The 20,084-nt window shown below is 41.2% G+C and overlaps 1 protein-coding gene across 1 annotated transcript in view; it reads right to left on the bottom strand.

Moving 5' to 3' along the window:
• The window catches only part of LOC137308149 (cyclic nucleotide-gated channel beta-3-like), a 194,398-nt gene that overhangs the window by 149,735 nt on the left and 24,579 nt on the right, over positions 1-20,084 (bottom strand). The window contains 2 exon segments of the mRNA XM_067977037.1: positions 4,569-4,757; positions 10,069-10,235. Coding sequence (XP_067833138.1) covers positions 4,569-4,757; positions 10,069-10,235 — 356 coding nt within the window.

Here is a 20,084-nt window from a genome sequence, read left to right as displayed (position 1 = left end):
TGAGCTAGTTAATTACCTGTATTTCTGAGTAGAACAGTTTCTGAATAAACACAGCTGTGCAGTGAGGAAATTGGAAGGCACAGGCAATGGCTGCTTCTAACATTAAAAGACACACTTTTTTTCAGATCAAGATCTCAATTGTACACCTTGATAGAATACATGGCAAACAAGATGATCGTTTTGGGACCATAAGGTGGCCTACTAAACAAGTTTGATTCTAGACTCTTTGGACTTGGATTATTGAACATATCAATGCCTGCTCAGAAGCGCAAAGGCCCTGGAAGGATATGAGAAATAAATTCCACGATTTGAGAATAGCCACCAAGGTAATACAGAATATGGAAATGGAACTGCAACTATTGCACCCTGTACTATATACTGCATTCACATTTTCAACCTGGCACCTTAACGTAATGAAAACATTGCCATCAGAAGCCATACTTAGCATTACACTACCATAAATTAAAGGAAAGGGGTTAATTTCCATAGGAGTTCTCCCACATGTCCACTGTGGCACAAGAGCTAGGGTTTGTGCCGTTTTCCCAGGGTTTCTGCAACTCTTCCGCAGAAGATCGGGTGAACCCCAGTGAAATTCACCCCCAGTATATATTTTTTTAAATGGTTCTCATAAAATTTGCATTGTGCATGCCACTATAGTACAGGAAAGCTAATTCAACATTACTGTCTACTCATTCCACTTATGTAGAAAAATAATAATGTGATCAGTGCTATCAGATAGAGCTGCAACACAATGAAACCGCCAACAATCTTTACACAAAGGATGGAGGCCTACAATTATATGGAAATCATGAAAGGCTGTTGAGGTGAGAGAGATGCATGTGCTCTGGTATGTTGCAAATTCATGCTACTTTTTCTGGATTTGTGAATCAGTTAACATGAATGGCTTAATTCTTTCACAGAGCACATCAATTTTCCATATCATTACTTGCAAAGGTAATAATAAATTGGTAAAGTGTATTAGTGCACTAGTAAATGTACCTGCAGTTCTCTTTATGGATGAGGGTGCAGGAAACTGAGGCACAGCCTGAACCAGAGCAGCACAGTATACCAGAACACCTAACATCACAATTTGCATTTGCACTTAGCACCAACACATACACTAACATCTTAGAATTTGCAGCTGTGGAAAGGCAGAAGCAATCACTGGCTATTTGTCCAGCACAGTGGTAAAGAAAACATAGAAAGTGAGGAAGGAATAGTAGAAATAGGCAGTAGTCAAGGGATGGCAGGAGCAGAGCAGGGAGCTATCCTTCCTCGGACTCCTCGAGGTAGAATGCCAAGTCTTCTTCCTGTCCAAGAAAGGCTGATTGTACAGATGGACAATGTGTCGAAGGCTCTTGATTCTCTTCCTTAGGTACTGGAAAGGAAGGATGCATGGATGTATGGAGTCGGCAGCAGTGAGACGGCAGCACGGTTCACAACTGCAGTGGGATTTAAGAGCCCCCAAAAAGCATAGAAAACTCTCCAGCAGTGGCCTTTGAGCAAGTGCACAGGGGCGACTTACTGACTGAGATATCAGCAAGAGCTATGTGCCTGCAGCAGACTCTGCAGAAGTGGCTTCTAGGGCCATCTCTGAAAGAGGCAGCACTCACACACAGGAGTAACCTAACACTGATTAAGGGACATCAATAATAGATGCAATTCCAGACAGAGGGAACATTGAGTCTCAAGAACAACAGTGGTTCCCAACTTCTCATCCCTCACCAGACTTCTCATCCCTCAGTGGAGCATATACATTAGTCAATCAGCTCCATACTCACTCATCGAAGTAATACATTTGTCATGCTGAAGAAAAATAGTTTCCTCTGTTTGATAACTTTATCAAAAAAGTATCATGCGTAAAAAGTATTGGGATCTCAGAGTGGCAGTAGAAGCCATTAATGACTATACATCTGTATTTACTTATCAGCAAAAATGAGTGAGAAGCTTGTTTTTTGTTTGTTATTGATGATGAACTCGTGCAGTGTACCATAGCTGCACAGACAAACTAAAAAGTGAATATTCTACTCAATGTCACACCTGAAGTTAGTGAAGTTAATGAATGAGGAAATTTTAAAGTATCATCACAGCAGTGATCGAAGTGAAAAGCACACAAGAGATTTTTGTCAGAAAGTAGAGGCCATTGGAGCTGGAGGAGGAGGAGGGTAACCTGGAAGTACAGAGGTATAGGAAGCTGAAGACTCACAGTCAATAATATCCAAGCAAGCAGGGCTACCACAAAAGAGGAGCAGTGAATGAAGACACAGCTCAGTAGGGAAGCTGTGGCTGAGATATGCAACCTGGTCCAATTTTAATGCCAAAAGACCTCTCAGCCACCCACTGGGGTCATATCAGGAGTTTGGATATCTTACATTTTCTTTTCTGCACATATAGTGCAAGACATGGTAAAAATGAATTAATTTTGTTTAATTGTGCAGTGATAGTACTATATATGTTTAATGTTTTTGTTTGTGCATTTGTCTCTTGTATGCTGTGAACTTCCCTGTTGTTGATTATACGTGTGACATTATTAAGAGAAAGAAAAAGAACAAACAGGGTTGATTTTAACTCTACCCACTTGGCAGAACTGCAAGGGACACAGAAGTTCTGCTATCTATATGGTACCTTTTATATCCTCGAACTGTTCCAAAGCACTTCATAGCCAATGAAGTACTTTTGAAACCTTTTGAGGTTACTGACTAGTGATCAGTAGCAGGAACCCTGGCCAATCTTTGCTCTCTGTAGCTAGGTGCTGCCTTTGACTATCACGCTGGCTGAGATCAACTGAATCAACACAGACCGTAGATTGAAACTTTGACTTTTTTGGGTTGTAAGGCTCAGTAACACAGAACATAGGGCTTTTACCCAATGAGTTAATGGGAGATCATGTGTTAAATGCCCCTCTCTTGAAGCTTGACCTCCTCTTTCCTCAGCGTCTATGTTTCGGATCCATAGAGCACCTCATTCCGTATCAAACTCTTCACTAATCCTTCCTTCAGTTATCTATTCTGTTATACACTCAATGTCCTCTTCCTTCTATTAAATACAACTATTCCCATTATAATCCTAACTCTCACCTCCTTGACACATCTGCCATCTTCAGTCATTATACTTTCCTGATATTTAAATTGTCTCACCTGATCCAACCGTTCATCGTTTATTAAAATGCTCACTCACCCCCCCAAAAAGAAGAATTAACAATACTAACATTGATACAAATATAGCAAAAGCCATTGTTGACAACGGATGTTGATTGTAATGTACTATTCATTATATCTGCCTGGTTCTTGATCGCCCTGTTATAATAAGGATCAACTACATCCATAAATTAGTGCATTGACTTATGTGTTTTAAAATGTTTTATTATCCAGGACAACTAATATCTGGGTATAATGAGTAAGCTTTGTAAATTATACCAATATACAGCATTACTATTTCATTATATTGTAGTACATATGAAACTATTTTTGGATTACAAGCTAAAAGTACTATCATCCATATTTAGTCTAAACCAGGAATGTCTAAGCTTTTGTCCTTGTTGTCAGTAAGGTGCATTTTAGAAATATACAAAAAATGAAGGACAAGAAAAGACCTACTGGCCCATCCAGCCTGTCCCATTCAGTTGTGAGCCTTAAGCATCACAATATATACACTCTCCACCTCACCGAGAGCCATGTAATCTCCTGGGAGAGGCAGAAAACCAGATAAAAACCCAGACCAATTGGGTGGGGGGGGGAAACCTGGAAAATTCCTCTCCAACCTCTTTAGGTGATCAAAACCACTCCCAGGAGATCACTTTGGCCTTGATTTATATTTCATGGAGCCTTGCAGACCACATACAAATTTTAAAGCCATGTTACCATTAATTTGCATATATCTCTAGCTGCTTATATTAAAATCTCCAGACCCACAAAATTCAAACAGGACAAACTACCAAAAAAAGACAGAGTTCCCTGGGCTTTGTGAGCCTGATTGCCAGTACTTGAGGGTCATATCTGGTCCACAGGCCATGATTTGGACATTTCTGGTGTAAATAGTTTAACAATATGGCCTATGTGACAGGAAAATTATTTTTTTAGAAATCAGGATGTAAATAAGCGTCATTTTCAGTTTTGAAGTCCGTAAATTTGATTCTTTCTAAAGCTAATAATGCAGTCCTAATCCCACTAGCAAGGGTGAGTCTTCCATAGATTGTCGAGAAATAGTGATTTATTCCTCAACTATACTATAGGAAAACAGCGCAAAAATCATGTACATTGCTAAGAGTAGAGGTGGACACCCCACCATTGAGACTGATGTGTCCACCAACTCAACCAGGCAAAATAAATATATGCTGCACTATGATTTTTCCTCCTCTCACATCAAACTACAGGAAAAATGAATCCATGCCCTTCACTAGATTACCAGTGATCAATGCCCCCCACCAGACTGCAGCAATCAGACCACTAGGTGGAAATGTAAATTTTAGCAATATTCACTTCTTCATGAATCAAACAAATGGAGCACTTATATCCTAAATTTGGTTCATCTTTCAATCTACAATGAAAAAGTCTTGGACAACAAATTACCTGTGTACATATCAATGCTTTCAGGGACTCTTAACTTCTGTCTGAACTTTTTGATTGGAGGCCTCTTGAATTTACAGCAAATCATGTCACAATGATGTTCCTCTTCAGGTTTAGCCTCATCTTTATTCCTTTCTTGTTTTATTTCTTCCTTTTTGTCTTCCTTTGGTGGAGAAGGCTTTTTGACTGGAGCTAAGCAAAATTAGAAATATATATAAATATTGCAGAGTGTTTGCTCTGTTTTGCCAAATTACAGAGATGTTTTGGACTGGAAGCTAACTTCAAAATTATTAATTCACTGAATAATCTCCACTGGCATTGCTTGTAGACAAATATTAAATATAGTTTTACAGTATTAATCAGAATAATTAGAAATAAACAGCTACTAGGGGATTGCCTAGATTAAAAAAAATTAATCCATAAATTAATCGTGGAGCTGTTCAGTTGACAGCGTGTGTACCTATGCTGGTCCCTGATGACCTTGTGCAAGAAACCAGCTAATTATAAATAAATGTTCAGCACTCTTGGTGCAGGGTGCATTAAGTGCTAGTAGGGTCAGAGCACCAAGAGGTGGATTATCGAGTGCCAGCTGCTCTTAAAAGGTTGCTGGTCATTCGTAAAACTGTCCTGCAATTGAGGGGAAAAAATGGCTGGTACAGACAAGAGGGAGAGCTGTCCTTTTTAGTGCAAAAGCAAAATACTGCGGATGCTGGAAATCTGAAATATAAACAGAAAATGCTGGAAACGCTCAGCAGATCAGGCAGCATCTGTGGAGAGAGAAACAGAGTTAACATTTCAAGCTGATGACTTTTCATCAGAGCTGTAAACTTTAGGTTTATAGGTTCCATCTGCTCCCAAAAAGAGCTGCTTGCATTTATTCTTGTCCCTTTTAGTGACCCAGTTCTGGAGATCCTGCAGACAAGAGTGCCTTGTTTTGGAGGAAAGGGCTATTTTTCAATAAAGATCATCTCCAGAACAGCGTGGATGGAAATGACAGAGTGTATGAATACTGTCTTATCCATAACTTAAACTTGGGAGCAGGTGCAAGAGACATTTTCTGGATTTCACAAGGTTGCAATGCTAATTTTTTCAATACTTAGCAGTTTTTCCCATTTGTGGGAACTTTTATAATTAATTTTTTCCATGTTTGATGTTAGGGCTGTATTAACATTTTGGGCTTTTGTTAATACCTTAAGCTTTTGTATTTGTTTTTGAGTGGGATTTTCCACTTAAATTTTAGTATTACAGTGTTCCATCCTTAGTTACATTGCTGGTGCTGTATTGTGCACCTATCTTTGTACAGGAATTAGAGTGTATACATGCAAAAAAATCTTCTCTAAAACTCCCATTATTCAATTAACTTTTGAAATTACTTTAGCTTTATAGGTTTCATCTACTCCCAATAAGAACTGCTTGCATTTATTTTTGTGAAAAAGGCAAAAGGTTAGAGAAAGTAAATTTTAGATATGAGTATTTTTTAAGATAAAGATGTGCATTACTTAAAAAGGGTGAGACCAATGAAATGTGTGAAGTGCAATATGTATGCTTTCTTGAGCATAGAACTGGATGAATAGACTTGCAATAATTGTCATTGTGCATGATGAATTAAAAGGTGTGGAGGGCAGTCAAAGGAGCTCCAATGATAATTGGCCGATGATAAATTGTCAATGGATTGTTGAACTCAAGAAGGTTATTGATGCTTTACACAGTATATAGGTTGGGGAGAAAGTTCCATAGCGTGGATGTGCCACGACAGGAAGGTGAGGAGGGAAAGGATTGGACGAAGGTGATAAGAAGAGGAAAGGATGCCAGAAGGTGCAGTCTGGAGGCAGGCAGACAAGGTGGGTGCCCACTGGGGCTGAGACTAGCCAACTCTTTCTCTAGTCTGGAATATGAGGAGTTGATGGCGATCAGTTTCCATAGGCTGTTTCTGAAGGAAAATAGGTGAACCATGCAGCATAAAATTATCTCAGGGACAGTGAGCTCATGAGGAGACAGGTGCTAGTAGTAGGAGACTCAATGATTGGGGGATAGACATGAGCATTTGCAAAGGGAATACGAATTGTTAGGTTGAAAGCTGAAAAGCAAGACCTCAAGGCTAGCATTCTCAGGAATACTGCCAGTGCCATGCATAAAGCCACACAGACAGAAGAAGGTTAGGTAACTGAATGCATGTTTAGAAGAATGGTGTAGGCGGAAGGGTTTCAATATTGTGAGCATTTGGTCCAGTTTTGGAACAGGACGTACTGGGGTTGGAAGGGATGGACTCCATCTGAAATGAACAGTCCTGGCACCAAAAAAAAAAATAGATTCCGGGGAGGGAGAGTCAGTTTAAAACCAGTAATCTCAGGGGCTGGGAGAGAGTGACTTACCATAGAGGAGGTTGAGTTGGGTTAAGAATAAGTCATAGAGTCATAGAGTTATAGAGTTATACAGCACGGATAGAGGCCCTTCGGCCCATCGTGTCCGTGCCGGCCATCAGCCCTGTCTACTCTAATCCCATATTCCAGCAATAGAGTCATAGTATTCCAGCAATAGAGTCATAGTATTGTGAAGTGCAAAATAGTAAGCGAAGGGAGAGACATGCCTTAGGGAAGATAGGAAAGATAAAAAGGATAGTGAAGAAAAAAGAGTATTGAGGAGTACTTTTAGTCAGCATTGTTGTGTTTACATGCAGATATGCAAATATTAGAAATAAATTCAGAGGCACTAATTAGAATGGAGGGATGTGATGTTCAATCTGTGCTGAAAATTTGGGAACTAAATATTACTGTCTATCAATTTTCTCTGAAGATATAGAAAAGGAAAAATGAAGGATGGGGTTATCTTGTTAATTAGGTACATTAATTACAGCTGTAGAAATTAAATCAGTGGTGGTACTCAAACGTAATCTGTCCAAGTTGAGTTCAAAAATAACAACGGTATCTGTTACCATATTAAAAGTACAATATAGGGTAAATTTTATAGGCCAGCAAGGGCTCACACACAATGAGCACAGATCAGAAAATCAGGTGTTCAATCTCGCAACACTAATTTTGCAGGATGCCCAATTTTCCAATTGGTGATTTGGGATGTAATTATGTGGCCGCACAACCAGCATGAGACCCACATTTTAATTTTTAAAATTCTACTTTAAATATCCCGGTCCAAAATGTTATAACTTAGGGAAAGCATCTGTCAAGAGCACAAGCCTTGCCCGTAGAATCTGGGTGAATTTGAGTCCTTGGAACCTTGCCTACTCAAGTAGGCCTCTAAAAGGGCAAATGTAATTATTTTTAATGTTTCTCTGTAGCCTTGGCTGCATTTTTCTCCAGGCATTAGTTGGTTTTGCCAGGTAGTTCTCCACTTTTACATTTTTTCTTATTGTCTCTCTCCAATACTTTTCTTCATTATTCCTGGTTACTGGCTTTGACATCACACTTACAAAGAAGTGAGGCTGAGTATTCCTTTGGAAAATCTGAAAATGCTGTATAAATGACATCAGTATAAATGAGATCCAAGAAGTTTGAGAAATGCAGGCGCAAATGACCCAGAAATATTTTGGCCACAGCCATTACTATCCCAGAAGCTGAAGCTGGACAGCCAGAGAAGACCTGTCTTCATCCCCTCTGGTTCAGAAGACAGGCTGCTATCTGCAGCACAATGACTGGCAAAGAACACCTGGATCAAGGACAACTCATCCCATAAGGTTACCAAAGCATGAAACTGTCATGCTAACCACATCCTTTCAAGCCACCCCAGCAGTCAGTCTGCAGTGCACATATGTATTAGAAAATAGTAACAGCTATATTTGCAAAGGACAACACCTTCATTACTGTTCACGTGGAAGGAGGTGTTAGCTGGGTAGGACACACAGCTTTCAGTGGGCGGCAGGGTTCCCTTGAGTGAAAAGAGATACATGTGATAGCCATGTGGGCATCAGAGCTCTTCATACCAACTCCATGCACTTCATGAAGATTTGTACTCAATTGATTTTCAGGTATTATGTGAGCACAGAAACATCTTCATTAATGTCACTGGCCATTATCCAGGAAGCAGCCATGATGCCTTCATTGTGTGGCATCCCATGATGCCCACATTATTAAATGGAGAAGAAACACAGGGTGAATGGCTCTTAGAAGAACAGGGCTATCCTCTGCATCCATGGTGGTTGACCCCACTGATGAAGAAAAGTAACTCGGTCTGGGAGACTCAGCATTTGATTGTTGTTCCCTAGCTGCTACCTGCACCTAAGAAAAATTACATGAGGCCGAATGGCTTCACACAGTTTCACAGACAATGGAATTCAAACTTTTTAAATGAAAGTAAAATAGGGTGGGGGTTGCGGACTGAGAGGCTTAGTACGACTCGAGAGGAGGTATCTGGGGTGAGCAGCATGGGAGGTAGGGGATTTTAGGTCACATTTGTGTTGTGATCAAATGTGATTCGGTCTTGGAATTTGATGAACACTTCTTGTCAAGATGTAAGTATCAAATATTTTATTGCTGCCAGTGAATCTTCAACAATGTTGCCCACAGTGAGTCAAAGAAAATGGTATAACCTTTAGCTGTGTTTATCATGGAAGAAAACAAAATTGGCAGGTGGAGCCCAGTGATTTAAGCTTCAGTGCCACCAGTGGTGAGAGGATTTAATAAGAAAGAAAGACCAGCATTTATATAACACCTTTCACGACCTCAGGACGTCCCAAAGCGCTTTACAGCCAATGAAGTATTTTTGAAGTGTAGTTACTGTTGTTATGTAGGATTAGCAGGTGTTACAGTGTTAGCTATTAAAAGTAATAAAATCAGGTATTATTGTTACTCTTAAAGCATTATTAAATGTCACAGAGGCATTATTAATGTCACAAACGCATGACCAAATCATGACAACAGGAAATAGGAATGAGAAATAGGAAGACTCAAGAATTTACCTGCTGTTTCTGATAATCGAACACTAATCATGCTGTTAATTGGGTGAATGCTCCTATCTATAATATATTTTCTTACCAGATATCAATTCCTTCAGTAAACAGCTGATGGAAACCATCACATTTCTGAATAAAAATTGTATTTTTCTGTGTGTCAATATAAAACTTAATATCCTGCAGTCACTTTCTGAAGAAAGAAAAGGTTCACGGGACAAGAAAAGGCCATTTAGCCCATTAAGTCTGTTCCTTCCAAAAACTGTATGCAATCTACACTATCATAATCATTCAATTCCCTAAGAGCAAGAGAAGGCAATTTAGTCCTTTGAACTTCATTCTCCAATATTGTGAGATATTCTTAGCTACTTTTGTTTCTACATCATATTAAAACACTTGTAACCAAAATTAGTGTGATGAAAATAAATCCAAAAGAATAATCCACAGGACTATGGTATTTGAACACTAGTACATATTAATAATTACATTATCTCAGAACAAATTGCTAGTAAGTTTACATGATTAAATGTCATAGATGATTAATTACTGTGTGCTGCGTAATCCATTAGAAACTGGATCTTTGCCTCTAAAAGTAGAACTTACTGGCTGATGGAGTTTCTTCTGATGAAGAGCCATCCTGATCAAGCAACCTTTCTTTATACAGGGAAGTCCTTTCCCGCATACATATCACCAAGCTCTGGAGCTGTGCATCAGCAAAATCACTGGTAAGTACAGGTTGTTGTCGCTCGGATTGACTGCAGAGTGAATTGCTGCAAAATATAAATATAACTAAGAAATGCAAAAATCAAAATCAACACTTATGCACAAAAAACAATGAACTAAATTATAAATTGATCAACTGAACTGAACAAGATAGGACTGTAAGAACTAATTCACCAAACTATTTGGAAAACTCATTAATCGGGTTATTAATTAGTTTAATTATTAGTTCTTATGGTTGTATCAGGGATGTAGTGGAAGGTATACTGAGCATACCGTTTTTTAATTTTCAAAGGCTATGATTCTGGTTCCAAAAGCACATGTTGGCAGCCATTTTCTGCCTAAGATTGTAAGGTTCTGTGGCAGTTATTGTAATGAACAGGTATGTTTTGCACTATACTGTTATATTATCTCACTGAAACAAAGCCTGGAAATTACTGTTCCTTTGTCCAATATTTTAACAGAGATGTTTAGCCATTTAATATAAGCCAGTTAGGACCTGCATTAAAATAGCAAAGAGAGGGATGTTATATAATATTTATTTATACATAAAACATTTACACCAAAATGTTGGAAAATACACCAAATTAGCTGTCAGCAATCAAAATGTTTTGGGAGGAAAGGGATTATAAGCCTCCAACTCCCCTCACTGACAAACATTCCTCGCATGATGTATAGAATACTCGTTTCAAAATTTGCCACTACCCCATTGAGTCAGATCACATTCTATTGATCAGTTTGTCAATTAGTGCAGTTTCAGCAATTGTTGGGCACATATTTGCAGTGTGAATTGACTTCCACTTTGGTCCTCTGTCACAGAGAATGATTGGTATTCCCCTCAGAGTGATACTTTATTGCAACATACTGTTATTTCACACAGACTAACTTATATCTCATTCAGACTTGCCAATATTTTATATACACTATTGACCACTGTTGTGTAATAGTGTAGAAAATTTCGATTTTGAGAAATTATATTTTAAAATTGTTTCTAAAATGACCAAGTTCACTAATTGCCTTTGAATATGTGATTGAGACTATGAAATTGCCTTTAAATAGGTGATTGAGACCTAAGGGCTGAGTTGATTGGCCTCCAATGACCATAACCATCTTCCTTTGTGCCAGGTATGACTGCAGCCACTGGAAAGTATTCCCCCAGATCCTCATTGACTTCAGTTTTACTAGGGCTCCTTGGTGCCACACTCAGTCAAACACTGCCTCGATGTCAAGGGCAGTCACTTTCACTACACCTCTGGAATTAAGCTCTTGTGTCCATATTTGGACCAAGGCTGTAACGAAATCTGGAACCGAGTGGTCCTGGTGGAACCCAAACTGAGCATCGGTGAGTAAGTTATTGGTGAGTAAGTGCCACTTGATAGCACTGTTGACAACTCCTTCCATCATTTCCTAATGATTGAGAGTAGGCTGATAGGGCAGCAATTGGCCGGGTTGGTTTTGTCCTACCTTGTATGGACAGGACATAACTGGGCAATTTTTCACATTGTCGGGTCGATGCCAGTGTTGTAGCTGTACTGGACCAGCTTGGCTAGAGGCGCAGATAGGTCTTCAGCACTACAGCCAGAATGTTGTTAAGGCCCGTAGCTTTTGCTGTGCCCAGTGCACTCAGCCGTAACTTGATATCACGTGAAGTGAATCGAATTGGCTGAATGCTGAACTTGAAGAAGATCAGGTGAGGGCATGTGATATTACCAGTATGTTGAAATACAGTAATGAGGGTTCTCTGTTCGATCTGTGTTTATTGGGCAGGTAAGGACACACTCTGGTTTGTGGGAATGAGGACAGGAGTAGTCCAGGACACTGCACCTGAATAAAATATTTGGAGTAAAAATCCAACAAAGTAACAGTAACCAGAATTCACAAATCCAATTCACATATTCATAAATCCAATAGGGAATTCAGGAGAAACTTCTTTACCCAGACAGTGGCTAGAATGTGGAACTTGCTACCACAAGGAGTAGTTGAGGTGACTAGCAGAGATGCATTTAAGGGGAAGTCAGGTAAACACTTGAGGGAGAAAGGAACAGAAGGATATGCTGATAGGGTTAGATGAAATAGGGAGATGAAATAATGTGGAGCATCAACACCACCATGGACCTGTTGGGCCGAATGGCCTATTTCTTTGCTGTACATTCTATGTAAATCTATGTAATATCCTGCCCTTTCATCTCCCCCATTTTCCACAGTTCCAGAACATGCAGGAGGGAAAGGTAGGCCCCTATGTCAGAAGCTACATAACCTTTCAGGAGGGGGACTGCATGATCACTCAACAGTTTTCCTAATTGCTTCTAAAGTCTGGGATTCACTGTGAGATGTTACAATAGCTGTACCATGACATGTAAAGCATTAGTGCACCATTGTTCTGCAGTCCCAATCCCGTTTACTTTTTCTTGTAGCAGCCTCTAGCAATTCTCTTAATACTTTAATAGTGATATACCATAAATCTTTTAATCGTCTTTGTACTGTGAGTGCTCAAAGGACACAACACATACTGCCATCACCATCCAGTGATGGATGGTCACTTCATTGCCTTATGTTACAAAGAACACTCAGTGACATTTGCCTACATTAGAAGTGGAAAAAACCAGCCTCATACCCATTACAAACCGATATTTAATTCATGTAACATTACTTTACTGTTGTTAACAAAGTATCTTTATTATACTTTCCAACAACACAACAAATATTCTGCAATTTTTTAATGAACTAAAGATCATTTATTTTTCAAGTGGTTAAAAACCAATGAAAAAGCAACCACAGAAATTCAGAATTTCCCCAATTTAATAGCCGTGGAGCAACAATACAGGAAATGTATGGGTTTAGCTGAGTTTCTAAAGACATTTTAAAGGATTTTAAATATCAAGGAATGTAAATTGGATTTTGATAATTTAAAATAAGTACCCCAAGGTGTTGAATGAATACCTGCCATCTGTTATTGGCAAACTAATTTCTGTTGATTGCAAGCCAACATTTAAATTAAGCTCTTACTGTAAGCAATTCAAACGTCCTCGGGTCCTTGACAGACAAGTAGTCATACTTCAAGAAGCTGATATTAATAATAAGATTTAAAGTGGAAGATCAAATTAAAAGTGGGAAACAATGGACCAAATTTAATGTTTTTTTTGTCAGGAGTTTAGGACTGCTCACTGAAATTTAGCTTTATAACTATCTGCAAGAGGTATTGTAACAGGGGCTCTGAGGAGTTATCAGGCAGTATAGCGAGGCATGTGCTATTCTGGAATCAAAAGGAACAATGCACACAAGTCTACTTCAGCAGGTACCACACTGGATTTAGCTGAGCCAGGAAACTTAAATCTAACAAATGCTTCCGTTTCATAGACAATAAAAGCTTAACTTACCGGGAATCAAAAGCTACCCATCATTGAACTGAGTATCAATATACATGCTCCAGTCTATATGGGTGAAATTTCCTGAGATCCTGTGCAAACAGCAGGTGGCTTATCATAAAATGCACTGTCCGTAATCTTCCAGTCATTGAAATCACTGGGTAGACAATCGTGAGCAGTGTACCTACAATTATCTGATAAGCTGACTGCTGCATGTGAGACCCCCACAGTGGTGCAGGGTCTCAGAAAATTTCACCCTATATTACAATGACTTGCATTTTTAGGAGGGTTGATTCAACATACGAACATACGAATTAAGAGCAGGAGTAGGCCATTCGTCCCCTCGAGCCTGCTTTGCCATTTGATAAGATCATGGCTGATCTGATTGTGACCTCAACCCAACTTTCCCATCTACCTACTATAACCTTTGACTCTCTTGTTAATCAGGAATCTATCTAACTCAGCCTTAAAAATATTCAATGACGCTGCCTCCACTGCTCTCTGAGGAAGGCGTTTCACAGACTCACGACCCTCTGAGAGAAAAAATTCTCCTCATCTCCGTCTTAAATGGGAGACCTCTTATTTTTAAACTGTGGCCCCTAGTTCTAGTCTCTCTCACAAGGGGAAACATCCTCTCAGCATCAACCCCTTCTAGTCCCCTCAGGATCTTATATGTTTCAATAAGATCACCTCTTATTCTTCTAAACTCCAATGTATACAGGCCCAACTTGTCCAACCTTTCCTCATAAGATAACCCCTTCATCCCAGGAATCAGTCGAGTGAACCTTCTCTGAACCGCCTCCAAAGCAATGATGTCCTTTCTTAAATAAGGAGATCAAAACTGCACACAGTATTCTAGATGTGGTCTCACCAATGCTCTGTACAACTGTAGCAAAACATCTCTACTTTTATATTCCATTCCCCTTGCAACAAATGACAACATTCCAATTGTCTTCCTAATCACTTGCTGTACCTCAGAGTTCTGCAATCTCTCTCCATTTAAATAATACATTGCTTTTCTATTCCTCCTGCCAAAGTGGACAAGTTCACATTTTGTCACATTATACTCCATCTGCCAAATTTTTGCCCACTCACTTAACCTATCTATATCTCTTCTCAGACTTCTTGACCCCAATATTACGAGGGAGGCGAGATGGCAATGGAGGTGGGGGGGGTGGGGGGCGATTGGGCACGTGGATAACCCGCTCAGTAAAATCCGTCCGTACCCCACGTGATCGCGGGTAAAATGAAGCCACTTATCTTGGCTTCCGGGTTTCCCATTGTCAACCTGCGCAGCGGGCGGACTGTGCACCCGCATCACAGGCTGTCAGCTGGAGGAGCCCTATTTAAAAGGGCAGTCCTCCAATGCTGCTCCTGGAGCAGACACCCAAAATTACAGAATGGACTGGGTGGGATGAGGAGGAGGAGGGATATTTTCTACCCGGCAGACGGGAGGAAGTGGCCTGCCTCTGCCACCAAGAAGGCCTGGCTCAAGGTGGCAGAGGAGGTCACCAGCAGCAGCAGCATCTCCCGCACGTGGATACAGCGCAGGAAGCGCTTCAATGACCTAACTAGGTCAGCCAAAGTGAGTACACTTACTCATTCTCCTACACTCTGTCTTCCACATTGTCGCCCCCACCCCACAAGTCATTCTGCACTGCCAACACTACTCTATTACATCACTCCTACACCCACTCAAAGCTCATCCTCAACTTATCTGCACTTACTCACCACAACAGGGGGGCCTGTTAGTGCTAACTGAGCACGGAGTGCAGCGGAGCACAGAGTGATCACCTCAGAGTTTGGTGAGTGTGGAGTTCGGTGAAGTGGGGGAAGGAGGTGCTGCTTTGCCTTGCTTTTCCTAACTTTATCTGCAGAGCGGCGGTGGACCTGAGCAGCAGAAGACTGAGAGTGGGGATAAAAGCAGCAGCAGACCTGCAACAAGAGAAAACTACTGTGCGATGTCACAGGTGAGGCAGGAGAGTCCGAGAGGTGAGGACAGTATAAAAGGAGAGACCGAGAGCGGGAGGAGAGTCTGAGAGGTGAATGCAAGGTAAATCTAAGGCAAGTCATGGCAGCACAGCTCGCACCCGTGATATGCTCCTCCTGCACTATGTGGGAAGTCATGGACACTACCAGTGTCTCTGGTGACCATGTGTGCAGGAAGTGTGTCCAGCTGCAGCTACTGACTAACTGCATTTCGGAGCGAGAGCTGTGGGTGGATTCACTGTGGAGCATCCGCGATGCTGAGACTATCATGGATAGCACGTTCAATGAGGTGGTCACACCGCAGGTAAAGATTACGCAGACAGAAGGGAAATGGGTGACCGCCAGGCAGAGTAAAAGGACTAGGCAGGTAGAGCAGGAGTCCCCTGGGGCCATCTCCCTCTCAAACAGATATTCTGCTTTGGATACTGTTGGGGGAGATGGCTTATCAGGGGAAAGCAGCAAGAGCCAAGTTCGTGGCACCACGGGTGGCTCTGCTGCACAGGAGGGGAGGAAGAAGAGTGGCAGGGCTATAGTGATAGGGGATTCAATTGTAAGGGGAACAGGTAGGCGTTTCTGCGGCCGTAAACGTGACTCCAGGATGGTATGTTGCCTCCCTGGTGCTAGGGTCAAGGATGTCACGGAACGGCTGCAGGGCATTCTGGAGGGGGAGGGTGAACAGCCAGTAGTCGTGGTCCATATCGGTACCAACGACATAGGTAAAAAAAGGGATGAGGTCCTGCAAGGTGAATTCAAGAAGTTAGGAGATAAATTAAAAAGCAGGACCTCAAAGGTAGTGATCTCAGGATTACTACCAGTGCAACGTGCTAGTGAGTATAGGAACAGGTGAATAGACAGGATGAATGCGTGGCAGCAGGGATGGTGTAGGAGGGAGGGATTTAGATTCCTGGGACACTGGAACCCGTTCTGGGGAAGGTGGGACCTGTACAAGTGTGGCGGGTTACACCCGAGCAGGACCGGGACCAATGTCCTCGCAGGGATGTTTGCTAGTGCTGTTGGGGAAGGTTTAAATGAGAGCGGCAGGGGGATGGGAACCTGAGCGGGGAGTCAGAAGGGAATAAAGTTGAGAGCAGCAAGAGAGGGGAAGACCCAGGGGAAATCTACAATACAAATAGTACAAACAGTTGTTCAAGAACAAGTGAAAGGGAAAAGCTTAGAGCAGCAGAAAGAAAGTGTACTTTAGACACTACAGATAAAGTGAAAACTAGAAGGCGTAAGGCGATTAACCCAGCATCAAAGCTGAAGGTCAGGCTAGGGTGTGTGGCCCAACTAAGAGTTCTATGTACAAATGCATGAAGTATAAGGAATAAATTAAATGAACTACAGGTTCAAATTTAAATTGGAGGGTATGACATGATAGCTATTACTGAGACTTGGCTGCAGGATGGTCAGGATTGGGAACTAAATATACCGGGTTATAAGGTCTACAGGAGAGATAGGGAAAATGGAAGAGGGGGGGGAGTAGCCTTAATGATTAGGGATGAAATCACTTCAATGATAAAGGAGGATATAATGAGAGGTAAGCAGCCAACAGAGACCTTATGGGTTGAATTGAGAAATAGGAAAGGATCTACGACTATAGTGGGAGTTGTGTATAGGACCCCTGGCAGCAGCTCCGAAGTGCTAGATTCTATAAATGCAGAGATTAGACAAGCGTGTAACAAAGGCATAGTGGTCTTAATGGGGGACTTTAACCTTCACATAGATTGGGAAAAGCAGACTAGCAACTGTCAGAAAGGTAGTGAATTTCTTGAGTGTGTCCGGGATAGTTTTCTACAGCAATATGTCCTCGAGGCAACAAGGGGGCAAGCCATACTAGATTTAGTAATGAATAATGAACCAGATTTAGTTAACAGCTTAACTGTGCGTGAACATCTATCCAATAGTGATCATAACATGATCGAGTTCAAGGTAGTGTTTGAAAGGGAAAAAAGTGAATCAGCTGCGAAGATTCTAGACTTGGGTAAGGCCGACTTCAATGGGATGAGACAGAGACTGTCCACAGTAAACTGGGCAAATCTGTTAATGGGTAAAACGACTGATGATCAGTGGGAAATGTTTAAAGAAACATTTAACGAGATACAGAACTGATTTATACCCCTGAGGGGCAAGAAGTCTACTCGCCAAAAAAAACAGCCATGGACAACTAGAGGTAAGGGACAGTATAAGACTACGGAAAGGGCAGACAAAAAGGCAAAAAATGGCACATATCCTGGCGAATGGGAAAGATACAAAGATCAACAAAGGGTCACAAAACAGATAGTAAGAGCTACAAAAAGAGAGTATGAAAAGAAACTTGCAAGGGATATCAAAACCACTACGAAGAACTTTTATGGTTATATTAGGAAAAAGAGGTTGGTCAGGAGCAGTGTTGGCCCCTTAAAAACTGAAAGTGGAGATATTGTCATTGACAATTGGGAAATGGCAGACATGTTGAATAATTACTTTGCGTCAGTATTTACAGTAGAAAAAGAGGATAGCATGCCGGAAATCCCAAGAAAACTAATATTGAATTGGGGACAGGGACTCGATAAAATTAACATAAGTAAAGCAGCACTAATGAAGAAAATAATAGCACTAAAGAGTGACAAATCCCCAGGACCAGATGGTTTCCATCCCAGGGTTTCAAAGGAAGTAGGTGAGCACATTGCAGATGCCCTAACTATAATCTTTCAAAGTTCTCTAGATTCAGGAACTGTCCCTCTGGATTGGAAAATTGCACATGTCACTCTGCTTTTTAAGAAAGGAGAGAGAGGGAAACCGGGGAATTATAGACCAGTTAGCCTAACATCTGTTGTGGGGAAAATGTTGGAGTTTATAATGAAGGATAGGGTGACTGAACAACTCGAGAATTTTCAGTTAATCAGAGAGAGCCAGCATGGATTTGTGAAAGGTAGGTCGTGCCTGACAAACCTGATTGAATTTTTTGAAGTGGTGACTAAAGTGGACAGGGGAATGTCAATGGATGTTATTTATATGGATTTCCAGAAGGCATTTGATAAGGTCCCACATAAGAGACTGTTCGCTAAGTTAGAAGCCCATGGAATCGGTTAAGAAATTGGCTGAGCGAGTAGGGATAATGGGTAAGTATTCACATTGGCAGGATGTGACTAGTGGAGTCCCGCAGGGATCTGTCTTGGGGCCTCAATTATTCACAATATTTATTAACGACTTAGATGAAGGCATAGAAAGTCTCATATCTAAGTTTGCAGATGACACAAAGATTGGTGGCATTGTAAGCAGTGTAGATGGAAACATAAAATTACAAAGGGATATTGATAGATTAGGTGATTGGGCAAAACTGTGTCAAATGGAATTCAATGTAGGCAAATGTGAGGTCATCCACTTTGGATCAAAAAAGGATAGAACAGGGTACTTTCTAAATGGTAAAAAGTTAAAAACAATGGATGTCCAAAGGGACTTAGGGGTTCAGGTACATAGATCATTGAAGTGTCATGAACAGGTGCAGAAAATAATCAATAAGGTTAATGGAATGCTGGCCTTTATATCTAGGGGACTGGAGTGCAAGGGGGCAGAAGTTATGTTGCAGCTATACAAAACCCTGGTTGGAACGCACCTAGAGTACTGTGAGCAGTTCTGGGCACCGCACCTTCGGAAGGACATATTTGCCTTGGAGGGAGTGCAGCATTGGTTTACTAGAATGATACCCGGACTTCAAGGATTAAGTTACGAGGAGAGATTACACAAATTGGGGTTGTATTCTCTAGAGTTTCGAAGGTTAAGGGGTGATCTGATCGAAGTTTATAAGATATTAAGGGGAACGGATAGGGTGGATAGAGAGAAACTATTTCCACTGGTTGGGGACACAGTCTAAAAATTAGAGCCAGACCTTTCAGGATTGAGATTAGAAAACATTTCTACACACAAAGGGTGGTAGAAGTTTTGGACTCTCTTCTGCAAATGGCAATTGATACTAGCTCAATTGCTAAATTTAAATGTGAGATAGATAGCTTTTTGGCAACAAAAGGTATTAAGGGATATGGGCCAAAGGCAGGTATATGGAGCTCGATCACAGATCAGCCATGATCTTATCAAATGGTGGAGCAGGCACGAGGGGCTGAATGGCCTACTCCTGTTCCTATGTTCCTACTTCCTCACCTCCCCAGTACTCATCCCACCAGTACCACTCAATCCAATCCTCATACAATGACATGGCTCTGTCTCATACTCGCCCTCTGATGCATCTCTTTCACGGTCAGCCGCACCCAAATCAATGCATTCAATGGTTGGCCATATCACCATCACTCACGCATGCCTCTCTACTTTCTCCCCTTATAGAAGAGAGCCCAGACTGCATGGGAGAGGACAAGGACTGGAGGGGGCCGCCACATCTAATCGTCTTCACAGACGCTGAGCAGGAGGCACTGGAACTGAGCCGCACCCTCGAATGCCTGTCCCTCGGGGACGCCGAGACTGGCACCCAACAAACGGCTGGTGACAGAACTTTAACATTCAGCCCACACAATAACAATTGTTGTTAACATGCCTTGCCATCTTCAGTACCTC

The sequence above is a fragment of the Heptranchias perlo genome, chromosome 3 (genome assembly GCF_035084215.1).
Source record: "Heptranchias perlo isolate sHepPer1 chromosome 3, sHepPer1.hap1, whole genome shotgun sequence".
NCBI classification, from domain to species: domain Eukaryota; kingdom Metazoa; phylum Chordata; class Chondrichthyes; order Hexanchiformes; family Hexanchidae; genus Heptranchias; species Heptranchias perlo.
Note: the sequence above shows the minus strand (reverse complement) of the source record. Positions and strands in the feature narration are given on the sequence as shown.